The sequence below is a fragment of the Phyllostomus discolor genome, chromosome 9, assembly GCF_004126475.2.
Source record: "Phyllostomus discolor isolate MPI-MPIP mPhyDis1 chromosome 9, mPhyDis1.pri.v3, whole genome shotgun sequence".
Taxonomy (NCBI): Eukaryota; Metazoa; Chordata; class Mammalia; order Chiroptera; family Phyllostomidae; genus Phyllostomus; species Phyllostomus discolor.
Genome location: NC_040911.2, coordinates 99,020,146 through 99,046,550, shown reverse-complemented (window position 1 = coordinate 99,046,550; position 26,405 = coordinate 99,020,146). Strand labels below are relative to the sequence as shown.

The window sequence follows — 26,405 nt, the reverse complement described above, 5'->3', positions numbered from 1 at the left end:
CACAAGCCCTCCAGGTGCTGGTGCACGGTAAAGCTGGGGCACCCCTGGAAGAAGGGGCCTTCACCGTTTGGCCCAGGTTGTTACCCGTACCTACCCGATCACTATCTTTTTTTTATTTCACTAGTTGGGCAGGGGGCCCGCCCAGCGCTCCAATGTGTGTTCAGCTGGGGTTTATCTCAAGTCCACAGCACTCCAAGCACTCACCGACCAACGGCAGCCCTTTGGGGTCCTCTCTGAAGCCCCAACTGTTGCATCCCGGCAACGTGGCTGCCTGGCCACCCTGGGGACCAAGCGTCCAGGGTGGCAGGTGCAAAGGCGCCAGAGCCAGGGAAGCCAAACACTACGCCAAGACCGCAGGGTTGCGGGCATGGGGCGCATCCCTTGCCAGCAGCGTTTGCCTACCCTCCTGGGCGCTGGTGCGCCTTCTAGATCCCAAGGGATTCCGGGAGTCCGGGGCGGGCGGCCCGGGTATCGGGATTGGCCCGCGGCTTCCCCCGGGAGCCGCTGTTGCAAAGCTGGGTTAGGGCGGCTGAGTCCGGCCAGCGCCCTCTAGGCAGCGGAAGTGCAGCTTGCTTTACATCCGTCCTCCCGCCTTGCAGAGTTGGGAGAAGGAAGGTTGAGGGGTTGTGGAAAAATAAAAGGAAAAGCCCCTATACCATGTAAAGCATTGCCCCCCGCCCTGCCATCCCGGCCGGCCGGGGATACCCCCAGTCTTTGGCCATGAACGCGAACAGCGAGGGCGAGAGCTTCCCGGGCTCCGTGCAAAGTAAGTGCTTTTCCGGGCGCAGTGCGCGCTCCGGGGCCCGGGCCCAAGCACGTCTGCTACGCAGTGAGCAGGCCCGGGGCCCCGAAATCGGGGTGACGGCCGGGTGCCTGCGTCTCGGAGACCGCGGCGGGCGCGCTGTGCAGAAGGCGCGGGAGTGGGCTTGGGGTGGGGGCACTCTATCCGGCGCAAGGCTAGGGGCGCTCCCCAGTTTTGCAAGACCCCTTGAAGGGAATGGTGGGGGAGGGAATTCTGTTCAGCCATTCCTACCCTCTTGGGACGTTTCCCGGGCCCCGCGGCGGAGTTGGGGGGGTGGGGGGGTTGGGGGTAACCGCTGCAATGCTGGTGGGAAAACTTCTGCTTCAGTGGCCCCAAATCTTTGAAGTCTGGGGATTGGAGGGTTCCACGAGGTCTGGCCGGCTAGGCTTGCTGCCTTCCTGCAAAGCCTTGTCCATATTAAAGGTGGAGATTTGAATGGGGAATGTAGCCGTGTGCTCCTTCTCCGGGAGTTTGAGGCGCATTTTTGTTTTCCCGATGAGAACAGGCAGTCCCCGATTTCGCCCGTGCAGTTTCCCAAGCAATGGCCCAGGGTTTGAGCGCAAACCATCCACCTGGGAGGACAACGCTTATTTTAAAAGACAGAATAAAGCTCTCTGGGCCCCACCCATCAGGTCAGGGCGTGGGGCGGGGATGATGGAGGAGGGGAGGGGCCCGCTGGCCTTCCCTGGGAGATAGATTCAGGTGTACTTAAAGTTGGAAAACCCCCGGCGCGGGGGTTTGCCGACCGCTGGCACAGAGTAAGCACTGGCTGTTACTGTTAACAGTTCGGGAGACTTCAGCTCCCAGACGAGGCCGGGTACGCTCGCCTAATTTGCGAGAAGCACAGATTTCCCTAAGCCCCAGTGCCCCTTCACCTCGCTCCCTCATGACTCATTCGGAAGTGGGTCTCAGAGGCGTCCTGTTGGACTGCTAGCCCACTCCCCCCCGCCCCCCGGGTCATTCTGGTGCTGAAACAGGTTTGGAGAGCTGTGCGAAGAAGATAAACTCTTTTTGATGGTGGTGAGGGCAGACGGCGCCCATTGTTTTCATTTGGTCTCAGTCGTTCTCACTCCAAGCACAAGAGGCAGGTGTGGACATTTCATCATTCCAAGTTTTCAGAGGGGGTGACCTGCAAGTTCAGACAGGATAAGGGTACCTCAGTAACAACCCAACCCAGAGACGTGGGGGGGGGGGGGGGGGGGGGACCCCTGTGCTGGCCTGTTACAAGCACCATGTCCTTGACTGTTGAACTTGTCTCCCCATTTACTTCTGGGGATCAGCCCTGTGCGATCATTAAGGAACCCTCAGCGACGCAGGTCGCTTTATCTCCTGGTTCCTGGTTTTGCAGTCGGTCCCAGGGGCACTGCAGCAGCAGTGTCCGGGGATAAAGGAAAGGTGTGCCCTTCTTCCCTCCACTGACCTGGAGGACTTAGGTGCACAGGACACAGCATCAGGGCCGCGTCTCTCCTTAGCAAGTCAGCCAAACTGTGTTTCCGTGCGAAGACTCCCCGCCTTAGTCAGACTGGGGGGCCGTGAACATAATGTAACTATTTAACGAAATTTCAGAAACTTGTGGTGCGCGGATGCCAACCGTATATGCCCAAAGTGTTTCTGTTACGTAGACATGGGGACAACTGGAAATAATATAAAGGCCTTATAGTTACTGAAGGTTATGAAGCATGGGTGAAACGAACTCATGTGAATGTATTATTACATGGTGGTATTTATAAACCTATTTTAGAGCGGTAGCACAATACCTATGCGAGGTTATGTGGGGGGAAAGTTTGACTTTACCTTATGATTTGGAACAAAGTTCAATAAAAATTTTTAATTGAAGATGAATGGAAGAAAATATTTTTAATGTTCATGGTACACATGAAAGATTGTGATTCCCCCAATGCTTCTCTTTCCAGTTCTCCAGTATACACATGTGTTTCTTTATGATAAGGAAAAAAAAAAACTTACCGTATTTTTTGGACTATAAGACACACTTTTTTTTAAGCCACATTTTTTTGCTTCAAAATTTTTTCCTCTATTTTCTTCTAAAATCTAGGTGCGTCTGGGGTCTGCACTATAAGACACACCTAGGTTTTTTGAGGAAGAAATAGGAAAAAATATTTTGAAGCAAGAAATGTGGTTAAAAATGCGTCTTACAGTCTGAAAAATACAGTAAATAACAATTAAGGTTCTCATATTAGAGACATATTAATTAGCGCTGTTCCTTTATTCAGTAAACATTTACATTGCACTTTCTGATATAGTGCCAGGCACTGCAGTGGGTGCCAGTGTTAACGCAGTATTAACTCTTGATATTGTTCCTATTGAGAAATAACGTCCTTCTCAGTTAGGAATGAATTTTGGCTACAAATAACAAAACTGAACTATGTTATCTCAGTGAGAAGTCTGGAATTGGTTGGTTCAGGAGATCAGTGAAGTAAGGACCAGCGTTTGTAGGAATCTTAGTGTTTTCCTCATGGTTTCAATGTGGCTGCACAAGCCCCTTTCATCACATCTGCATTCAAGGCAAAGTGTTCCCTTTTTATCGTGAAAGCCAAACTTTCTCCAGAAGCGCCTTTACCAGTGTGCTGGAAGGGTTCCCACGTATGTAAGGGACCAAGCTTATTTAAACTAGTGGGTCTTTTCTTTGGGGGTGGGGTAGAAGGACAGGGTTTGGAACTGTGGAAGGATAGGTTTTTGTAGTGACAGGGAAGTACAACTGCTGTGTGTGTAGTTGAGGAAGAGATGACTGCTGGTCCTTGGAAATGCAGGGTGGGTGTGCCCATCAAAGAACTTTCTTGTGTAAAACGCCCCTGGCGCCCCTCCGGACAAAACTGTGGTCTGAGCCATTACTTGGTCTCGGTATGTGGCTGCCAGGACAGCATTGGGATTCTGTTTCCCAGAAGGAAGAAGGAAGCAGAATGGGCATTGAGCCGGCACCTGGCCGTATCCGCCACCATGCCTGTTCTCCCTCCCGTGGATCCGGTTGGCGGTGTAATTTCAGGCTACTGGGAATTAACCTGTGACTTCCCCTTTGCCCCATGGAGTTCCAGGAGGCACCACGGTGCTGGTCGAGCTGACCCCCGACATCCACATCTGCGGCATTTGCAAGCAGCAGTTCAACAACCTGGACACCTTCGTGGCGCACAAGCAGAGCGGCTGCCAGCTGCCCAGCGTGCCTGGGGCGGCCCCCAACACCGTGCAGTTCGTGGCGGAGGAAACGGTGCCGGCCGCGCAGGCGCAGACCACCAGAACCATCACCTCGGAGACTCAGACGGTCACAGGTACGGCCGCGGGGTGGGGAGCCGGTCGGAGCGGGCCGTGAACCAGACGCCTCCGTGGAACTTGTGAAAATAGAGTTTCCCGGGGTCTGCCCGCGAGGGTTGCTGATTCATTATTTTTAACAAGCTCCCCTGGGAAACCAGCTGCCCAGCCAGGTTTGGGAACTGCTGGGGTAAACCATTAGGTGTTAGCATTATCAGCGTTGTCCCATGTTACACAATATAAACCAACACACAAACGAGAAGTTTCTAAATCAAAAGCCTATATACTGAGAAGAAAATACTTGTGGGAAGTACACGGCAGTTTTTTTAAAAAAGATGCTTATTTTGGGTGATGGGAGTACGTGCACGATCCTTGAATTTGCATTATTTGTATAAAGGGACAAAAAATACAGAGTTGTTAGTTGTTAAACCTACAAACAGGTGTTGCTGCCTCCTCTTCCCTGGGCTGCAACCAGAAAAACAAAAGTTCGTCCCAGTTCTGGGTTGTGTCCACTCAGTCAAAAATAAATTGCGGATGGATCCAAAATTTAAACGTGTGTAATGAAACCATGGAAGTCCTAGAGTAAACAATACACACACACATGCACTCTGATATGCACACTGAGACACCTAAACACACGCACCTAGACTCACACCTATATGACTGTCCTAGGGGATCAGACAGATAGCTTTAAGAATATGAAGTTACCCCTTTATGAGATAGTGCAGACATTGGGGATCCTGTGGGGGAATTGGAGGATGTATTCCTTAGCTAAAGGAATTCTAATTTTTATATTTTTTAAGATTTTATTTATTTATTTTTAGAGAGGGAAGGGAGGGAGAAAGAGAGAGAGAAACATCAATGTGCGGTTGCTGGGGGCCGTGGCCTGCAACCCAGTCATGTGCCCTGACTGGGAATCGAACCTGTGATGCTTTGGTTTGCAGCCCGCACTCAATCCACTGAGCTATGCCAACCAGGGCTTTAATTTTTTAATTTATATATATATAAATATATATATATATATATCCCTGGCCAGTGTGGCTCAGTTGGTTGGAGCATCATCCCATAGCCTGAAAGGTCTCACGTTCAGTTCCTGGTCAGAGCACATACCCAGGTTGCAGGTTTGATCTCTGATCAGGGCACATACGAGAAGGCAACCAATTGATGTTTCTCTCTCGCATCAATGTTTCTCCCTCTATCTCTCCCTCTCTCCCTTCCTCTCTCTATAAAAAGCAATGAAAAAAATGTTCTCAGGTAAGGATACACACACACACACACACACACACACACATATTAATACCATGCCTACCAAAGAAGACATCCTCCCCCTAAAAAGAAGGAAAAAGAATCATATATATGGTTGCAAATAAAGTTGCAATTTTTCCCAAGTGAAAACAATATTAAAAAGTCTAAATGCAACTGGAGAAAAAAATTACAGCATAGGTAACCGTGGCCTAGTGCCGCTCACACGTCAGGAACTCCTGGAATCAACAGAGCAGAGGAGAGAGCCGGCTGGAGAAGTGGGCAGAGGGCAGCAGGTGACACACAAGAGCCCCCTAAACGTCCCAGTGCGCCCTGTTGCCTGGCAGCTGAAGAAAGGCTGGTCAGTGGAAGGCCCGGGGTGAGGATCTGCTGTCCTTCATGGAGGTGTGCATTCATGTAACTCGGGCAGCTTTGTGATCGCTTTCAAATTTTAAATATTATACTTAAAATCTTTCCCATTTCAAAATACATTTACATTTCAAAATACATTTACATACAACAATACATAGAACACATTTACCCAGTTAAGTCCGCTTCCATGTATTTCTCTTTAAAAAAGTGGACAGTGTGTATGGTGCAGGAAGGGGAGCTTTCATATGTAGGCGTCAAGAAGAATTTGAAGAAACCAATATGAAGGATTCAGACAGTGTAGAGTGTGACTTAGCCTTGAAAGGGGGAGCTAGATCTGTGTGCAGACCACCCAAGGGACATTCTCAAGGTAAGTGTGAAAAGAATGTTGATGGTAAGCTTCTAGAACAGGAATGAGGCAGGTAATGCTGATGAGAGAAATATAAGCCGTGCATAAGCATTAGGGAGTGGTGGGGACTGTGGACAAGTGGAGAAAGCTGGGCACAAGGCCTCTCATTCTCGGGTGAGTCCGTGAGCAGCCGACTACCCAGACATCCGTCAGTGGGGCTGGCCCCACAGCCAGGAACCACTCCTTCTGTCCTTGTTCCTTGGTAGAGGACGTTTGCCCTCCCCTCGGCATTTCCACTGCCCTGCGACCGTTCACTCTTGCTGGGCCTCATGTCTGCTGGCTGCCCTGCATGCTCAGGGCAGACCTGGAGGAGTCCCCTTTGTGCCCGCCCACGGGGCCGCCCACTGTACCATGTCGAAGGGAGTGCCAAGCCCCGGAGGCAGGCCGCTGGCTCCACAGCCTGTCTGCAGTTAGGCGCCCCACTGCCCTAGACTGGCCAGGTCACTCAGTCACGCTCCTGTGTACAAAGGGGTCGTCATGGTACCTGACACCGTTAGGTGATAGAATTGGGCGCCTCAGACCCAGTATCGCTGGGTTATCATGAGGACTCTGCAGGCATCCGCATGAAGGACCTGGGGCAGAGTGATTGGACTCAGTAGTGACTGCGTTTGTGAATGCGGAGATGGATGAACAGGTAGGTGAGGAACGCATGGCAAGGTTTGCTGCTTTCCTGCCTGACTCCGCTGCGCTTTCTGATCGCTCCTGCTTCTGGGCCACGAAACAGGCAGGATCTTGCTGTTCCCCTTGGTTTTGCACTGTTTCGTTTGGTTTTCTGGGCCCACCTCCGCCCAAGCCTGGCCTTCAGCATCCCACTATGACAGTCCCCAGGGAGCTTGTTACAGACACTGGTGCCTGGGCCCCACCCCCTGACTCCGAGTCTCTGGGGCCAGGACTCAGGCATCTGTGTTTTTTTAACAAGCTCCCCGGAGGATTCCTGGTCTCCACCAGTTTGGAGAGTCCCTCCCTGCCAGAGGCCACCGCCCAGACCCGCACCCTGGCGGGTTGCTGCCGATGCCCTCCCCACACATCGTGCAGACTTCATTGTCCCTCTGTGGTCCCTGAGTAAGCCGAGCCCTTCCCCACTCAGCTCCCAGGTCCCCTCCCTGTCCTGTGGCCGTTGGCTGTAAAGTAAAATGTTTTCTCTGCTGGAAAGCGCCCTGTCAGTTCACGTCTGATTTAAGAACTTTCCTGTAAGAGCAGTGAAGTCAGATGTTGATGCAGGCGGGGAAAATAGCGTCCCCAGTGCGTTTTCTAAGCTGGCGGGTTGAGACCACGGGCCTTTGGCGCCGGGGCTCTGGGGTTTGAGTCTTCGCTGTCTGGGGCCCGAGCAGCCCGCCGTGCGGCCGTGGCACATTCCGAGGACTCCTGGTGTCCCGTTGTTAAAGTGAGGGTAGGGATAGATAGCAAGTTCGGGGTCCCGAGCCAGACCAGATTGAACTCCTGCAGCCGCCCCTTGCTAACCAGGTGACTTCGGGCAGGTCACTTAGGGTCTCGGTGTCTCCGTTTCCCCAGCTGTAAAATGGAAGTAATGACCGTTGCAGTCAGGTTAGAGGCTTCTAACCAGGCATTGGTGGTCCCTACATGCTGGCTCTTGCTCACTGACTTGGGAGCAGTAAAAATTAAACAAAACAGAAAGTGTTGGCACAGGGTCTGCCCCCAGCCAGTACCGATTGAACTGATCACTTGACCCAGCATGATCTTTTCACCTCTTTTGGTTAATTTTTACTCTTCAATGCTGGCTTAAAAGTCACCTCCACCTAGAAGCTCACCATGATTTCCTCTCCTGCCCCCCACCCCTGAGGTTAGGTTTCTCACTGCTTCCCCACCTAGCACTTACCACAGTGTTGATTAACCGGTTATTTAGTGAACAAGCCGTCTTTACTTAGCCAGAGAAGTGAATTCAGATGCTGCTGGGGGTCCGACAGTGTAGCTGATGCAGCAGATGGGGAATGGGAGGGCCCATGGGCAGCCAGCTGAGAAGGGAAGGCAGCCCAGACCGCCCAGAGCCACCGTGAGCGAGGTCCCGGTGTCACTAGGAGTGGGGCCGGCCCCCACAGGCCCTGCTGCTGTCCTGTTAGACAGAGCTGTTGCACAGAACATCAGCTTGAAGCAAGGCCACTCCGGGACCATGGCGGAAGGGGCAAAACCAGAACACCTCCGTCATCGTGTTTGAGCCACCGGACACCAGACACCCCCCCTTCCCCACTAATCTGAGCGACATCTGCTTCTCCACCCACTACAGCTTCAGCCTCCTCTGCTCCTTGGTAATGTTTATTAAGATGTGAAATCGTAGACTTTCCCCACTTCCCAACAGCACGCAGCGCTGGCTCCCCCAAAGTTGTCTAGCCTGAGCCCCAAACCAGAGTCCTTTCTAGCACCCTGTGACCCAGACACCCCGCAGCTCCATGGTCTGAGGGATCCCTCAGTGCAACGAACCATAAACGTATTCCCATACGTGTGTGGCCGTGGTGGTCTGTGGCCAGAGGACGAGGACGTGTGGAAGACCCAGCTCACCGAACTGCTTCTGAAAACCTTCTGCAAGAATCTGAAGGCCCCGCTCAGGCCTCTGAGCCATAAACCGGTGGTTCGGTGTCTGGTCTAGCAGACGGTCAGTCTCCCTGCAGGCAGGCCTGGCGCACACGGGCAGGCACTCAGGGAAACAGTGACCGAGCGGGTGTGGGAGAGGGCGGCTGGAAGGCTCCATTGGTTAGTGTGTGTGAAGCACGGGGCAGGGCGCCCGCCTGCCCCACCGTGAGGGCCCAGTGAGAGCTCCCAGCTTTGGGACTCTTGAGTGCCACGTGCAGGAGCGAGGATCGTGGAGGTGCTTGTCCCTGGAGGACACCCAGCCCACAAGCAGGGGGACGAGTTCATTGTGAGACTCGGGCCCGGGCATCTGTGATGCGCACGGCCTTGCAAAGAGTTAATGGAGTAGACCGGCCCCCAGGGGGAAGCCAGGGAAAACGTTGTGAGAGCGAAGGAATAGTAAGTTCTGAAAGACTCTCCTGCCTTTGACAGGAAGATGGTGGTCTGGGGGTGGGGCCGCTCGCAGCAAGAGCCGACAACGACAGTGTCTAGAGATACACTGGGAGTGTGTGGTAGGAGCCATGCTTCCCCACAAGGGTGTTGAGCACATGAGTGATGGAGAAGTCAGACCGTGTAACGATTGGCCGTAGGACCTGGCAACCACAGCACCTGCTGGTTGGTGGGTGGTGCTTATCAAGTGCCAATCACTTTTCTAAGCACTCTGTATGAAGTCCTTTCCACAACCATGAATTAGATGCTGAGAAATATCATCCCGGGCTAACTACCTTGTTTGAGATGATAGAGCAGCAGAACTGGGTCTCGAACCCAGGCTCCCTGGCAGCAGAATCTGGGCCCTTGACCGCGCCACACTGTCCCTTAGTAAACGCCTCACTGCAGTGCTTCTCCAAGGACACCTGGAGCTTCAGTGAGAAGTGTAGTCCCCCGGGCCCCTGCCCTGGGGTAACATCCTGACGGGTCTGCGCAGGGCCCTGGGAATCTGCATCAGCCACTGCTTTCCCTTGCTCTGAACACCCAACGCAGATGGGCCAGACAATCAGATACTGGTTTTCTCTAGGGGCAAGAATGAGCAGGGCACAGCCAGGGTAGGTTCTGTCATTCGAAGGTGGTGGGTTCTTTGCATCTTCTTGGTGTCCTGGTGGTGGGCTTTGTCCTTTGGCCTCATCCTTCATGTACCTCATGGTGACAAGAAGGCTGCCACTGCTTTCTGCCTCAAGTCTTCACTCAGCCACATCCACAGATTGGGAAAGGGACAGCTTGTCTTTATTAGGGAGGAAGTGCTTCCCGGAAACTCCAGATCCCATTGGCCAAGATGGGACACATGCCCAGTTCCACTGTCATGGAGGCAGCTGGGCCATCAGGGGACAGGGAGGAGGGCTTAGCAGTGGAACCCAATCCCAAGGACCCCTCTGCAGAAACCCCAACTGCCGGAAGGCTCCAGCACGACTGGGTACCAGGATGCCCTAATGCCTCCCTGTTGGCTGTAGAATTCCAGACACGTGCAACAGGGCACCATTCGTAACCACGTCCTTCATGCTCTGTACTGAGATGTTGCCTTCTTGCTGGGCCTTCCAGGGTTACCTTACTTAGAATCAGGTGCCCCCAGTCCCCCCTGCGCCACCTCCCTGCTTTAGTTTTCTCCATAGCATCTATCAGATGTACTTATTGCCTGCACACTCCCAGCTAGAGGGCCTGCTCCGTGAAGTCAGGAGTTGTTGCTGTTTGGGTTCACTCATGTGTTTCTGGTGCCTGGACCAGTGCCTAGCACAGAGAAGGTGCTTAGTAGGTACTTGCTGAATGAATCAGCGAAGAAGGACAGCAGCAACAGCAGTGTCATGTGCCTGATCTCTAATCCTTGCAGCAGCCCGCGGAGACAGGAGTGGGACTTGCCCTCATTTTTCAGGTGAGGCAATGGAGGCCCCGGGAGATGAGACTTAAAAGCCCAAGTTCTCGGACAAACCTTGTCGGTCTAGGAGCTGTCTGTCTTGGGGAGACTTGCATGTCACGTGGTTAGCCTTACCTCCAGAACGATCCCTGCAGTCGGGTGCCTGACCCTTGGCTTCCCGCGCCACTCACCCTCCGAGACGACACAGACAAGAGTGGACAGATGGGACCGCATCAAACCTCTGTGCAGCAAAGGAAACAATGGACACAGAAGACAGCCTGTGTTGCAGAGGGGAGACGATGTTTGCAAACCGCTCTTGAGAAGTGGTTAATGCCCCGAGTGCTCCCGTGAGTTGCTGTGAAGGGGATGCTGAGGCTCCTGGAGGAGGGGCAGGTGGGCAGCCAGGAGATGCAGCCCAGCCAGTCTCCCGGGGTGGGGGGGTATGTTTACTCCCTGGAGGACTGTGAGGACTCCAGGAGCAGGGCCACAGGGAGGACCTGGCCCCTCCCATAGCCCCTCCCTTGCCCCACACCTTCCAGCCTTCTTTTTGTTCAAAAAGTGGTGGAGTAGGAAGTTGGGAAGTCATGATAGCGTGAGCAGCCATCCGAGTTGAGCACTGTAAATCCCGTGTCCCCGGCCACCCTCTGTCCCAGGCAAACGGGGGGGGTGGTCGGTCCCCCTCGGTCTTGATGAAACTCCCATTGGAAGTCCGGTGCCAGGGCCTAGGTCTGTCCAACAATAGTGCCTGATGTTATTTATGAGACCAAAGCCACGTCTTGGCTTCTGAGTCCCTCAAGAAACTTTGCAACAGCCTTAGGAAGTGGGCACAGTGATTAACTCTACTTACAGGGGGGAAACTGAGGCCCAGGGAGGTTACCTACCTTGCCTGAGGTCACCCACACAATAAGTAGCTGAACCTGGACACGTACCAACCCAAAGACACATGTCAGGGTCTCTGAAATGCAGGCACACCTCGGCATTGACGCGAGTGCTCTCAGCCAGTCAGCAAACAACACCATTTCCTGTGCCTGTGAACGAGCTTGATCGGGGATGGTCACATTGCTGCCACTTGGGCCGAGTCGTGTGCGTTGCTTTGGAACTACATATATCGAGTTGCATTGCTGTTTAGAACGCCTTCCAAGATGCCAAGTGACAGTTCGGGTTGCAGATGGAAAGCAACTGTCCCCAGAAGAACCTGGAAGCACTTGTCGGGGCTCCGTCTGCCAGGGACAAAGCCCATGTGCATTGTGGGAGGGACAGCGCCTTGACTGTGCAGAGCGGCAGCAAGAGAACTGGATCCCTCCATTCCAACAAAGCGGGGCTCTCTTTCACTGCTGAGATGCACGGACAGGGGTCATCCACGCCAGCGCGTCTCACACTCAGAGTCACCTGGGCAGATTGTCAGAATGGTGCAGGGTCCGCTCCGGAGTTTCTGATTAGTGGGCTGGGGTGGGGCCCAAGAACTTCCCTGCGTAGCAAGTTCGCAGGTGGGTCTACCAATGCTGCAGGCTGGGAAGCCCAGGGCTGCCGGCCGGGGTCCGAGCAGAGCGGCGGAAACAGGAGCAGTAGCCAAATCCCACTAGTAGGTGAAGACATGTCGGTGAGAGGCAGGTGTGACCGAGTCACAAACCTGAGAGACTGGGCATGAGGACAGAGCAGCAGCTTGTCGGGATATTTGGCCAACTTGACCACAGAAGCCACCTCCCTCCGCAGGTTTCCCTTGAGAAAAAAACTTGAAACCTTGAGTTGACTCAAATACCTGGGAGTTATTTCACGGGCATCAGAATGATGTCATCCATTGCCCGAAGTATCCGAGAGGCGGCAGTCCACCTGTCCAAAGAGGCCTAAGAGAACGCACTCAGTAAATATAAAACGTCTACGGCATGTCGACGCTAGATAGAAAATAAGGAACAGGAAAGCATTGCCTCATCATGTGTTTAATGGGCAGCTTTTTGAATCTGTTACACGTAAGGTAAGGGTACATTTTATAATCTGTGACATCGTACAGTCAAAGAATGAAGACGTTTGTTTTAGGAGAACACACAACACCTCAAGTCTGAGGCATAGATAGACACTGTGGCTTCAGATGTGGCCAGAGTTAGGTCTGTGTTGACTTCAGTAAGTATATCCTGTAAATGCAACGCCAAAAATGTCAGAGGTAGTGCCTCAGTGACTGAAATTTGGGGCACAGACCATGGCAGCGGCTTTTACAATCATCATTAGGACGTCTCGGCCTGACAAGCCCACCCAGTGAATGAGCACCCTTGGTCATATGTGCTCTGTATTTGAACCCAACCCCCCTGCGACAAACGACATGTAATAAAGGAAGGAGGAAAATATTTCGGAGCCCCACACCCTGAACTTACTTAACAAACTGGCACAAAGATTTTTCATAAGCAAAGGAAAAGAAAAGAAATTTGGGACTACCTGTTTTATCTTTTATAATGATAAAAGATGTTTGGTCCCCTTTTCTTTCTTCCTCAAAACTTCAGTGAGAGTACAAGGATTTTTTTTCGGAGTACTTGTGTTAAAGAGTGTTTTTGAGTGAACTCGTAGTTGTGCCCAGAATTTCTTCAATCAGTTCCTTTCCTTTTGTTTGTTAGGATTTTGTGGTAAACTTATGAAAGTACCTAATGCATTTGGCTGGATTAACAGGAAACCCTCGTGGCATAAGCGGTAGGGACACTTCTTGTGTATTTAGTAAGTGGAGATTTGGGTGTTTTCAGAGGTCTGGCTCAACATTGGATTTCCTTGGTGTTCGTTCCCTTACGTTGACAGAATGGCTGCCACAGATCCAGGCATCACGTCTTCACTCCAGCACATCCGAAGACAGGAAGTGGTGCAACCAGGGCAGCAAGAATGAGCTTTCTTCCATCGTCTCTCTTTCTGCCCCCCCCACTTGTTCTTTTGGTTGGTTGGTTGGTTGTTTTTTAGTCAAGGAGAAAATCTTTTACAGAAGCCCCCAGCAGATATTTTCAAGAGTCTCACTGGCTAGAACAGGGTCCCACAAACACTCCCAAGCAGCTAAGGATGTTGGGAAAGCAGTCCAACCTGTTCATCCTCTAGAACGGAAGGTAGGCCAAAGGGGCAGCGAGCTGCTGGGCATCCGTACCGTGAAAATCAATAACCACTGTGTCTTGCAGTGTCAGCTCCCGAGTTTGTCTTCGAGCACGGCTACCAGACGTACCTGCCCACGGAGAGCAGTGAGAACCAGACCGCCACCGTCATCGCTCTGCCCGCCAAGTCACGCGCCAAGAAGCCTGCGGCCCCACCTGCTCAGAAGAGGCTGAACTGTTGCTACCCAGGTAAAGGTGGCACTGTGTCCTGTGTGTGCAGGAGGCGACACTGAGCAGGCTCCCGGGTTCCAACTCGTGAACTCTCAATGATGTGACAGAGACGTCGTGCCCCAGGCGGCCTGGCCTAGAACCCATAGCCCGCAGTGTTCACACCATCGCGCACGGCCCACCTGTCGCTACCTGTCGTCGCGGGGCACCTAGACTTTGATAGCCGGGGGACTTTGAAATGGGACTTGTAGGAAGTGCAGGTTGCTGTGAATTTTTTACGCTGTGCTGTGGCTTAGGAAGACATCCAGAGAGACGTGCTCTTCTTTCTTTTTGGTGGGGAAAGAACCCCAACTTTTTTATTTGGAAATAATTTCAGAATTACAGAAAAGTTACAAAAATTGTTCCCAAAAAATGTCTGTATTCCCTTCATCTGGGTTCCTCAAATGTTAACATATTACATGTGCCTTGTCATTCTTTCTGCATGTCCATAATTTTTCCCCTGAGACCATTTTAGAGTGAGTTGCAGGCACGTGGTCCCTTCACCCCTCAGTGCCTCAAGGTGTGTTTCCTAGAAACACAGAAATTCTTTTATATAACCACAGTACAGTTGTCACGGTCAGGAAATGAACATTCATACACGCTATTGTCAGATTACTGACCTTACTGAGATTTTGCCAGCTGTCTCTATCAAAAGAAAAACAGTTTTCCCTGGTCCAGGGACAGGTTCACAGTCACACGTGGCATTTAGTTGTCATGTGTCCTCTCCTTTCATCCTAAACGCTTCTTTCGTGACCCTGACATTTCTGACCAAGTCCAGGTCCCTGGTTTGGTGAAACGCCCCTCAGCTGGGGTCTGCCCGATGTTTCCTGGGGACGAGGCTCAGCGATGCGGTCCGGGCGGGGGGCGTGGCCGCAGTGTTCCCACCTGGGTGCGTCAGGCCGGGAGGCCGGGGTGGCCCTCTGTCCTGTTTCTGTGGCTTCCCTTTCGTCACCCGGTCGGAAGTGTCTGCCCCGTTTTTCCGCTCTCTGCGGTGACCGTGTTTCCCTTTGTTATGAATCTTTCCTTGCCTTTGTTCAGGTTGCCAGTTCAAGACCGCTTACGGCATGAAGGACATGGAGCGCCACTTAAAAATTCACACAGGTAAGAAACACTTCTTCAGCACGTGTGCCCGCAGTGCATGCTCAGTGCGCGGAGCTGGGGGTCCCGACCGGTCGGACACGCGATGCGACGACATAAGAGTCTCGCTGGAAAACCAGTACAGATCGAGTACAAATACGATGCTGTTCCTACACATGTTTTGGCAGAAGGTGTTTAAAGCGTGGAAATCCAGGGCTGGAACAGATACAGGCAAACTTAACTGGGGGACACGTGAGTGGCCACAGGCATTTTGAAAGCCGACCTGCCAGAATAATTAAAATGTAAATGTCCCTGTTTTTCTCATTTGGAGGAGGTGACCCCATAAATGTGTGTCTGTGTGGACGTGTGTATGTGTGTGTGTGTGTGTGTGAGAGAGAGAGAGAGAGAGAGATGATTGGTAAAGAAGAATAAGGGGGAGAATAGTAACTGTTATTCATCTTTACATCATTAGATGCAGTGTGTTCTTTTTGCAATTTTGAACGGAGATTTAATAAGTAAATACTTTTTTAAAGGAGAAAAAAAGATTGATGCGTGGAAAAGGAAAACTGTGTTTTTTTTTTCTAGTGATTTTCATTTTCTTTAATGTCTTATCTTTATGTCTCCCGGGCTTTCTGCACGGAGAAGGCATCGCTTTTTCACACTGTCTTAAACGAAGTGGGAGGTGCCCGTAACTCCGTGATACGGGCGTGTCTGATGTGGGGACGCAGCGAAATCGGGCTCAGGGGTCACTCATTGCCCAAAGTGGACATTTGCGCCCCGGCCTTTGGAAGATCTGTTATTTTTGATATTCCTTGGCCATGGCCAATAAGTGCCTTATCGCACCAGCGGTCACCATCACATCTAATCAGCCTCACGGTGACATGCCACTTGCACTTATTCTAATGATCAGAAGGTTAAGTTACTGAGGTTCAGGTATTGGTGAATGTTCTCGATGTAGCGGGCAGCGGGCCTCTCCATGGGGCTCTCCTGCGCTGATACTCTACGGGTCACTCTCGCATCGCCCACTTGTCACTGTGCAGGTGCGGCACTGGGACCGTTTGCAGGACTGGGGAGCTTTGTGAAAATGCACGTAAGGGCAGCAGCCTTCGGTCCCTTTCCACAAACCTTCGGAAAGGGTCTTTCACATCCAGTTAGCCACACTTGGGTTCGTAGGAAAGTTTCTTGCAGTGTCTCCATCAACGTCTTTGGGTTGGGGGTTGACGAGAAGGTGCCCCGCCCCGCCGTCCTTTCAGAGAAGAGGACGTGGCAGGAGCAACACCGGCACGGTTCCGGAGCAGCCGCTCACTCCTGCAAGTGCACAGGACAGGGAACCCGGGGGCACGTGAGCAACTGACAGTAATGACAAATTACTGCTCCTAGATTCGTCAGTTTGACTAGTCACATTTTTTTCATAATTTTTTTAAAGATTTTATTTTTATTTATTTTTAGAGAGGGAAGGGAGTGAGAAAGAGAGAGAGAGAAACATCAATGTGTGGTTGCTAGGGGCCGTGGCCTGCCACCCAGGCATGTGCCCTGACTGGGAATCGAACCTGTGACGCTTTGGTTCGCAGCCTGCGCTCAATCCACTGAGTTACGCCAGCCAGGGCGACTAGTCACATTTTTAATGATAAAATTATACATTTTAGATGTGTTCTTAAGCACCAGATTTTTTTTTCTATGACGATAGTGATCAGCTTTGGCTGACAATTGATGTGAGCCCTTGGCCATTCAAGATTTGTCCAAAATACCTACTGGATCTATTGTATAAAAGAAAAGGTAAAAATCCTGACTCACACCCCTCCTTTTTTTTAATCTGCTGCTCAGACGTCACCAGTCTTACCACCTAGTGTGTCTCATTCTTAGATTTTGGCATGCCTCCAACAAGCCCAAAAAACACACACAATTTACTTCCCCCATCCCTTCCTAAGTTACTAGTGTCTATCACCACGTGCCATAGAATGCGGTCTGTGACTGGCTGCTTTCTCTCTGCCACTGGACGCCTTCCCTCGTCAGTGCGTGCATGCCTATTTTATTCTTTTCAATGGCCAAGTAAGGAATGAGCTCAGCAGCTCACGGTGACATCTGCATGTGAAAGACTTCGGCCTTAACAGTCACACTGTGGATATTAACGGTGTGAAAAGATGTGGCCAGTGGGGAGGCAGCGTTGCATTGGGCTAAGAAAGCAAGACAGTCCTGGAGTCTGATTCCCGTCGTTGAGAGAATTAAGTAGAACCACTCGGAGGCACAGCGCCTTTCGGGAAGGAGGTGTTCGTGTCAGCCGAGAGTTCTTTCCATACCGAAGAAAAAGTGCAGGTGCACACAGGCAGCAAAGAGATTGGAAAAACATGTCAAAATATTGACGGGCGACAGGCTGACACGTGTCTGGTGAGGGCAGGTTAAGTTGCTGTCGCAGAGAAACCCAGGCACCAGCTCAGGCACGCTCTGGCTTCTTGTCTCCCTGGAGTTACTGATCAGAGGTGAGCGGTCTGGGGCGTGCCGGCGGCCCTGTGCTGTGGGACCACGCAGGGATCCGAGGTCCTTCTGCGCCAGGACAGTACAGTGCGTTGCATCATCCACTGCCTGCAGGCGTGCTCCCCAAACCCGCCTGCACCTGCAGCTCACCCCCATTCTGTACCACAGCTGGCAAGGAGGAGGGGAAAGAGAGATTGTAGAGGGCAGGCAATGACTTTTTACGAAAGGGACCCGTTTGCCTCCTCCGGCAGTTCCTCAATGGGCACTGCATCGCAGAATCGCACCTTGCTGTGCATGAGGCCGGGAAGTGTCACGTTTGGCTGGTCGGCCATGAGCTCCTAAAACGCACGGGTTCTGAGTTTTGGGGCGTGTCTGGTGTGAAAAGGAAAAGGGGGGCCATGGATACGGGGGACAGGGAACACTTTATATCGCCTAGCTGGACTTCAGACGTTTAGGTTGCATTCTGTTTCTAATGAACAGGAAGCTCATGTTCAGTGTAGGGAAGGTCAGCAAACACCAGGGGTATAGCGTGTTCGTCTTCAGAGCAGAGCAGAGCTGCCCCCAAGACGTCAGCGCTTTGCCCACCACATGTCCAGCTCGGGGTCCCCTAAGGCACGACTCTGGGGGTCGGGCAGCCCTCTCTCCGGAAGGCAGTGGCGGGGGCGCCCTTTCCTCTCTTGTGTGCGATTGCCCCCCTGACCCGCTCTGGTTGTGTGCCCGAAGGAGACAAACCCCACAAATGCGAAGTCTGCGGCAAGTGCTTCAGCCGGAAGGACAAGCTGAAGACCCACACGCGCTGCCACACGGGCGTGAAGCCCTACAAGTGCAAGACGTGTGACTACGCGGCCGCCGACAGCAGCAGCCTGAACAAGCACCTGCGCATCCACTCGGACGAGCGGCCCTTCAAGTGCCAGATCTGCCCCTACGCCAGCCGCAACTCCAGCCAGCTCACCGTGCACCTGCGCTCCCACACAGGTGAGGCCCCGCGGCGCTCGCGCCCCCGCTCCCGCTCCCGACCCCGACTTCCTCCTGCTGCGGTTTAGACCCCTTAGAGCATTGAGTCACAATGGAAGAAAGTGAACCGGGGATGTTTGGTGGTCCCGTGGTACGCAGTTTTTGCCGTTTTCCCCTCCCCGGAAGCGCCTTTCTTAGTAAAATAGTGGAAGACATCTATTTATAAATATGCAGGGTCCAGCACAAATAAATGCCCCTTTTTTTATTACAAAACCTTTTATTACAAAATCCTAAGCATGTACTTCTGCAACGTAACAACATCACACTCAAACACACCCTGTGACCTTCTAGGTGAAACGTTCAAATTAAAACTGTAGGTTACTCCACCCAGAGTGTTGCCCTACTGGCCACACGGAAGCAGGCGTTACTCCTGCCAGACCCCGTGCATATATGTCTTCATGTAACTGTATGACTTGCCCGCTAGGTAGAGCGTTCAGTGGAGGAGACGTGCGAGATGAAATAGAGACATAAACGATGCATCTTTAGTACATTCCCACATCCTGGTTGGTCAGTCACTTCCCTCCTTTTTAAAGGATGCTCTGACTGGTCCAGCGTGGGGCGGCTTGACGGAGAGCTGAGCAGAGTGGGTCCCGTAGCAACTGTGGGTGTTTTCCTTTTGGCGGGCATGCTTGTCAGCTGTTAGAGGATGCTGCGTGACAGCCGCCACGAAACCTCAGCGGCACGTCACAGTCTGCATTTAAGGCTCATGTACCATATATGGGTCAGCAGGGGATCGGCTGGGCAACTCTGTTGACCTTGGCTGGGCTTAATCACACGTGTGGGGAAGGCCCGGTGTCCACTGACCTTGGCCCAGGATCTGCTGGCTGTGAGCTGCCTGGCTGTGCACTTGCTGTGGCTGGGGCAGTCCCATCTGCTCCCCGTATTTTATTCCTTCTCCGTCTGGGACCAGTGGGCTGCCCCAGGCTTGTCCTTGTCACAACAGTGGCAGTAACACCAGCGAGTCCACCCCAGTGCGTAACCCCATTGCAAACCTCTACATGCATCCCATTGGCTGAAGCAGGGTTTATTTGGGGTCTACGTGCATCCCATTGGCTGAAGCAGGTTGTATGTGAGGTCTACGTGCATCCCGTTGGTTGAAGCAGGTTGTATTTGGGGTCTACGTGCATCCCATTGGCTGAAGCAGGTTGTGTTTGGGGCCCGGCATCCAGAGATGGGGCTGAGCTCCCCGGCAGGAGGAGGGCACCGCAGGGCGACGTGTCAAAGGCCAGAGAGACGAGGAGGGATAAGACTCGGGGACATTTTTGCACACGGCAGTGCACCCCCCCACCACCACCACCACCATTCACCCCTTTCTGGCACACAGGCGCGTTCACGCCTTCCCAAGCCCCACCCCCCATCCCCAGAAGTGGCGTCCAGTCACAGGATCAGACTCAAAGCCCGGGACCCCGTGGTGCCCGTCAGGTCTGGCGTGAGGCTTCTTCACCTGGAGACCTGTGCCGTGACGGACAAGCTGTCTGTCCCCACACGGCCCGGGGGCAGAGCCGGGAGAGGCACCGTAAGCTCGCAGTTCGCGGGGCGAGAACAGGGGGCACACGTGGCTGCCGCACGCAGTCCCTCTGACCCGTGTCCCAGCCCCCCCGCCCTGGGGACCGGGAAGGGTTCCTGGCTGGGCTTCCTCTCCGCGCCCTGGTTCTCGACCCTGTCCACTGGCGCGTCCTTTCCAGCACCTTCCTTAGCTCCTCTGAAAGGAGTGAAACATGCACCTTGGAGAACTCTCTCACTGCATCCTGCCTGCTGACAGTCGGGGACCCTTTCAGACTTTGTTTTGGTCCAGGCTGGAGACAGCCTGGCTGGTAGAGCTGCCACCAGACTCCGTGAGTCTCCTCTGTATCTGTGTGCAAAAAGCCACACCCACGGTTCTTTCGGACACTTGCCTTTCCCCTGCACCCGGCAGTGGGCGCTGCGGGCAGCGGCCTCCTGTGGGTCGAATCCCCCGAGACTCGGAGGAGCCGTGGGCCAGCTGAGAGAATCTGCTGGGCTCCGGCTGCCGCCTTCTGGGGGTGGTGACAGGGCACCTGCCGTTCCCGTCCTTGACTTCTCCTTCGGTTCTCCCCTAGACCGGCTCCCGAGGGGGGCTTTGGCCACAGGCTGTTTTCTGGCTGGAGATGAGCATCTTTGTCCAGCCCAGCACATCCTTGGTTTTCTGTGTTCTCTCTGAGCTCCATTTAGAAAATGGCCAGTTCCTTTTCGTTTGTCTCTTCCTTGGGGTAGCCTGTTGTGCGCAGCTTCTGTGACACTTTTGGTGAGTTTGCCCAGAATTAATCTCCTTGATCACGTCCAGAATTCCACAGGCATGTTTTCCGTCTTCTAAGGCGCTGCCACCGGCAGTACCTTACATTTGCCCAAACGTTTGCCCTCACAGAATGCACAGCCAGCCTCCGCCTGCCACCCAGCCGCGCTGGAAGCCGGGGCTGCCTAGTTTGGCTTTCTCTGTGGCAACATTCCACTCCCCGGGGCTGACATCCGTGCCACTTACCTGGTGTCACAAAGTGCCGTGTAGCAACGCTCCCAAGAAACCTCAGTGTTCGCAACCTGCCGGTCTGCTCATATGCTGGGGATCAGCCAGTCTCCTCTGGGCAGCCCTGCTGACCTTGGCCGGGCTCTGTTACGGGGCCCAGGCTCTGCGGGCTGTGGCCTGGCTGCCCGCTGGGCTTGACCACAGTGTGCGAGCCCTGCCCCACGCACCTGTCATCCTCCTCCTGGGACCAGCGGATGGGTGAGGTTCGACATTCTCATGGTGCTGGGTGACAGGTGTGCAAGCAAGCACGCCCCAGGGCACAAGCCCATCTCAGGCCATCACTGGCGTCCAGTCCACATAGCTGAATAGGAGGACATGGTCGGTCCTGTCGTCAGAGGTCCTAGCAGGCCGTCCTGCCACGGCCAGGCGAGCATGCGCACAGAGGCCACAGCTGCCGGAGGGGTGGGCGATGGGAGGCTTGGGGACATCTTTGTGACCTACTTGAGCACAGTAAGACATGCACATAACTGGTACCCGACTGACTTTCCTCAGAAATCTCCGCCCCCTAAGTTGGGGTTGCGGAAGGGTTCGTGTTTGGCAATGGTTCAGAAGCGTTTTGACCACGAGGAGAGAATTGCTATCTAGCGTAGCACCTTTTACATTGGTCCCCAAAAGGTGTATTTTCTAGAACCGTGAATGTGCGCCCTGCGTGCCATTGTCTCTGTAGACTGTTCCTTCCCTCCTTTTAAGGTCGCAGCACTTGCAAATTTTACAGATTGTAAATTAATTGTAGAATCATGCTCTTCCTTCGCTGTGACTGACCGCATTGTCAGTCTGTGGATACTGAGGACCAGGCAGCGGCAGGAGCAGACAGAGCCGTTAGCCTTGGAGAGCGTGTGGTCCAGCGGGACTCTTAGGGGTAGTACGCCTTGTTTATGAAATGCGTGGTTATGGGGGCAAGAAAGAAGGCAACGACGGGATCTGAACCTTTGACTTCCCCGTCAGAAGTGCTGTTGTTAACCTCTGTGACACTGGGTCATCAGCTTTTTCTGGGTTTCACATCTGCTCGTTGCTTTTTATTTTTTATATTTTTTAAGATGTTATTTATTTTTAGAGAGGGAAGGGAGGGAGAAAGAGAGAGAGAGAGAAACATCAATGTGCGGTTGCTGGGGGTTATGACCTGCAACCCAGGAATGTACCCTGACGGGGAATCGAACCTGCGACGCTTTGGTTCTCAGCCTGCGCTCAATGCACTGAGCTACGCCAGCCAGGGCGCATTTTATTTTTTAAAAAGGCAAACAGATTGTCACTAATTTGGGCAGGGATGCAACAGGAAAACCTAGTAAAACATTCTGGGGCAGGAGGTCCTCACTCCGGGTCTGCAGACACCCCCCACCCAGCCACCCAGGGACCCGAGAATGGAACCGAGGGGGCCGTGAACTTGGGCGGGCAGTGATCTTCCGTCTCCCCTTTCACTCCCTCGCACTGCAGTGGGAGGTGCCCTTTAATCATGCGAGTGGGCAGCCAGCCTGGTGGCGGCGTGCGTGCTCTTGCTGCCCGGAGAGATCCCGGGCCTTTCCGCCACCGTGCAAGTACATCAGGGTATCTGTGTTCTCGTCTCCACTTGGAAATGGTACCGTCGCTGGACCCACCGCTGGCTCTTACTGTTCAACATGTCAATAAAGCACAGGCATTACTGTGTCACACGTTTCTTCTCTTAACTTTTTAAATAGCTGCTGCAGTATAACCGGTTTCCTTTGTGTTCCTGTCCGTGTTTAGTTTACTTTGCGTGTGTGAGCATTGTTCTGAGAGAGGGTCCCCGGGTTTCGCTGAACTGGGAACAGGGGCCGGCGGTATAAGAAGGGTTAGGAGTAACGTTCGAAGGCAGGGTCAGCAAGCTTTTTCTTTAAAGGTCAGATGGTGCATATTTTAGGCTTCACGAGCTCAGAGCCTCTGTCACAGTTGCTCGCCTGGGCCTGGAAAGCAACCGTAAACAACGTGTACACAGATGGGTGTGGCTGTGGACCAATAAAACTTTATTCGCAAAAACAGGCTGCGGGCCAGATCTGACTACAGCTTTCCACTTCTTGTCCCAGAAGTCAGTGCGCCTGACCGTGGCGGTGGTGAGTCACACATGTAGCCTTGTTCAGGTTCGGGCTTCTCCGTCTTCTCGGCACGTGCTGTATCTGCCCCCATCACTTGCAACCGCATGTATCCAGCAGCATGTGGTGACGGGGTAGGTCTTATCCCAAAAAGCCAGAACACAGTCTTACTCTTTGGGGTTTATGGCCTAAGACAGGGCTCATTGGCCATAGATACAAATAATTACCTGGCATTTAAGAGTACCAGCTTTGGAGTCAGCCTGGGGTGGAATCCAAGCCTCGCTGCAGACTCCCGGGTGAGGGCAAACGAGTTACGCAGTCTCTCTAGGCCTCAGCCCCCCCGAGAGTGTGCAATAATGGCGTTAATGGTAATGACGTTGCTAGGATTGCCGACCGCGTGGGACTGTCGGGAACATCCGAGACCATTTCGTGCTTCGTCCTCCCGGAAGCAACCATGAAGAACGTTAGCTGCTTCTGACTCAGTGTTGCAATGGGCGGGGTCACCAGGGGGCGGTAGAGCCTTTGGACTCGGCATTCAGTGACAAAACCAAATTGGAACATCCCGGCCGTTTCGATGTTCGCGATTTCACATTCCCTGCTCATCTTTCAGCAAGTGTGAAGTTAAATTTTTTTTTTCTTAAACAGTCAAGCAGTTGGATTATGTAACTTCACAAGCAAAGAATGCAGCTGGCCATGTGGGATAAATAAAGTTTGCGCGATAAACACGTCTTTATTAATAAAAAAAAACCTGCCTGAAGTGTAAGCTGGGCATTTGAATCACGGTAAAAAGAATGTTCTGATGAGTGAGCACGGAGGTGACTGATTGGAAAATGTGTCCTTCAATCTGTTGCAAGATGTAGCTCCATCACAATCAACGGATTATGCGAAACGGTACAACCGTGAACCATGCGGTGGCAGAGCGGTCACGTTAACTCTAGGAACGTTAGCTTGTTTTCAAGCCCATGTGAAGGACATTCGCACATCTTATTTTATTTGGAACCGTTGTTTCCGCTCTCCGTTTTTCTCCTGGGTTTTGTCACTGTGGCGGCGCACCGAGCACGTGGCGGCGGTGGCTCAGGTTTGGGGGAAGAAGCGAAGCGCCCCGCCCCCTTTCTCTCCTCCCAGGGGCTGCTAGGAGCCGCAGGTACACGGTCTGCGCCCGCCGGCCTTGGCCTCGGTGTGAGCGGTTTGCTGGTGTGTGCTTCGGGGGGTCTCCGCTGTGGTTGTTGCCTGCCTGTTCTCATCGAAACTCACCTTGTGTTGACAGGGGACGCCCCCTTCCAGTGCTGGCTCTGTAGCGCCAAGTTCAAAATCAGCTCGGACTTGAAAAGGCACATGCGCGTGCACTCGGGGGAGAAGCCTTTCAAGTGCGAGTTCTGCAACGTCCGCTGCACCATGAAGGGGAACCTCAAGTCCCACGTCCGCATCAAGCACAGCGGGAACAACTTCAAGTGCCCGCACTGCGACTTCCTGGGTGACAGCAAAGCCACCCTCCGGAAGCACAGCCGGGTGCACCAGTCCGAGCACCCCGAGAAGTGCGCCGAGTGCAGTTACTCCTGCTCCAGCAAGGCGGCGCTGCGCATCCACGAGCGCATCCACTGCACCGACCGCCCCTTCAAGTGCAGCTACTGCAGCTTCGACACCAAGCAGCCCAGCAACCTGAGCAAACACGTGAAGAAGTTCCACGGGGACATGGTCAAGACCGAGGCCTCGGAGAGGAAAGACACGGGCCGCCAGAGCAGCCGGCAGGTGGCCAAGCTGGACGCCAAGAAGACTTTCCACTGTGACATATGTGACGCCTCCTTCATGCGGGAGGACTCTCTGCGGAGCCACAAGAGGCAGCACAGTGAGTACAGTGAGAGCAAGAACTCGGACGTGACCGTCCTGCAGTTCCAGATCGACCCCAGCCGGCAGCCGGCCACGCCCCTCACGGTGGGGCCCCTCCAGGTGCCGCTCCAGCCCAGCCAAGTGCCCCAGTTCAGCGAGGGGAGAGTCAAAATCATCGTGGGGCATCAGGTGCCCCAGGCAAACACCATCGTCCAGGCCGCCGCCGCGGCTGTGAACATCGTGCCCTCCGCCCTGGTGGCCCAGAGCCCAGAGGAGCTCCCGGGGAATGGCCGGCTGCAGATCCTGCGCCAGGTCAACCTGATCGCCCCTCCTCCATCCTCCGGGTGTCCGAGCGAGGCGGGCGCGCTGGCCCAGCCGGCAGTCCTGCTGACCACGCACGACCAGGCGGATGGAGCCACTCTGCACCAGACCCTCATCCCCGCTGCCCCCGGCAGTGCCCAGGAAGGCTCCAGCGGCCAGACTTTCATCACCAGCTCTGGCATCACCTGCACTGACTTCGAAGGCCTTAACGCTCTGATTCAGGAGGGGACGGCCGAGGTGACGGTGGTGAGCGACGGCCAGAACCTCGCCGTGGCCACTGCGGCCCCACCCATGTTCTCCTCCGCCCCGCCAGAGCTACCCAAGCAGACTTACTCCATCATTCAGGGAGCGGCCCACCCAGCCTTGCTGTGCCCAGCGGACTCCATACCAGATTAGTGCTTACAACACAAAAGAAAGGGGGTTGGGTGTGACCAGAAAGTGTCAGACAGAGAATTCCGTGAAAGGTGTGCCCTTTATGTTTCTAAAGGTGATCGTGAGAACACGCCCGCCCCTGTCATAAACTGTAATTTTATACTGCTTACTATAATTTTTTTAATGCTGTAATACCTTTGAGACCCCCCTGTGAATCACGGTGTTGTAACTTGTAGAGAGAATCTCAAATGTTACCAGGCTGATTCCGAGCAGGGGTTGGAACCCAGTGCACTGAGGAGTGAGCACATCTGCTTCCAAGCTGATCTCCCAACTCCAATAATGGACTTTTCCACCTCGTTAATCTTGTGTAGCAGATGGTACTTCCCAGCCTTTCTTACGTGCCATTCTGAAATACCCACCCCCCACCAAGTGTGGGGCACTGGTGGTTTAAGTACATGGATACAAAGCTCTGGCATGAAGGACCATTTTCTACATAATGTTACATGGGCATTTGACCAAAACAAAAAAAAAAAGTTTAGTGTTAATGAGATGAATGGGAATGGTTTTCTAATAAATTGAGACATGATGAAAATAGACTGAATGTTCATGATTCTGTAGTCACGGTGTGATTTGGGGTTGAGGGGATGTGAATTCTCATATTAAAGAGAACTTGAAGAAGCAAAGGTCTGTAGTCCTCTCTCATACGCGTTATACAAACATCTTATCTCCTTAACGGTCAAATACAATATGCGTGGGACCTACAGGGGTGCCACTATTTGAAACTTCAGAGTTTCTGACATTTCTGTTGAGATGCAAATACGAGGCAAGTTTCTGCTGACCTTTGGGACAGAGTGTTCCAGGGTGCCATTGTGTTAGAGACAATGTTTGTGCAGTCCCCAGGAGAGGCAA

At 53.1% G+C, this 26,405-nt stretch overlaps 1 protein-coding gene across 2 annotated transcripts; it reads left to right on the top strand.

Annotated features, from left to right (window-relative positions):
- Positions 1-552: 552 nt before the first annotated feature.
- Positions 553-26,179, top strand: LOC114506784 (zinc finger protein 64). 2 transcript variants are annotated; one of them, XM_028524665.2, is made up of 6 exons: positions 553-766; positions 3,853-4,083; positions 13,653-13,814; positions 14,871-14,933; positions 18,105-18,356; positions 24,244-26,179. In XM_028524665.2, the coding sequence occupies exons 1-6, from the start codon at positions 721-723 to the stop codon at positions 25,518-25,520; spliced, it is 2,031 nt and encodes a 676-aa protein (XP_028380466.1). In that variant the 5' UTR covers positions 553-720; the 3' UTR covers positions 25,521-26,179. The 2 variants fall into 2 exon arrangements, with proteins under 2 accessions (XP_028380466.1, XP_028380465.1); XM_028524664.2 differs by having other exon boundaries at positions 3,847-4,083.
- Positions 26,180-26,405: the final 226 nt, after the last annotated feature.

Excerpts from the sequence above, each read along its gene's own strand:
- LOC114506784 (XM_028524664.2), top strand. The coding sequence starts at position 721 with ATGAACGCGAACAGCGAGGGCGAGAGCTTCCCGGGCTCCGTGCAAA. Across the intron at positions 4,084-13,652 it reads GGAGACTCAGACGGTCACAG|TGTCAGCTCCCGAGTTTGTC; the intron begins GTACGGCCGCGG and ends TGTGTCTTGCAG. Across the intron at positions 14,934-18,104 it reads CCACTTAAAAATTCACACAG|GAGACAAACCCCACAAATGC; the intron begins GTAAGAAACACT and ends GTGTGCCCGAAG.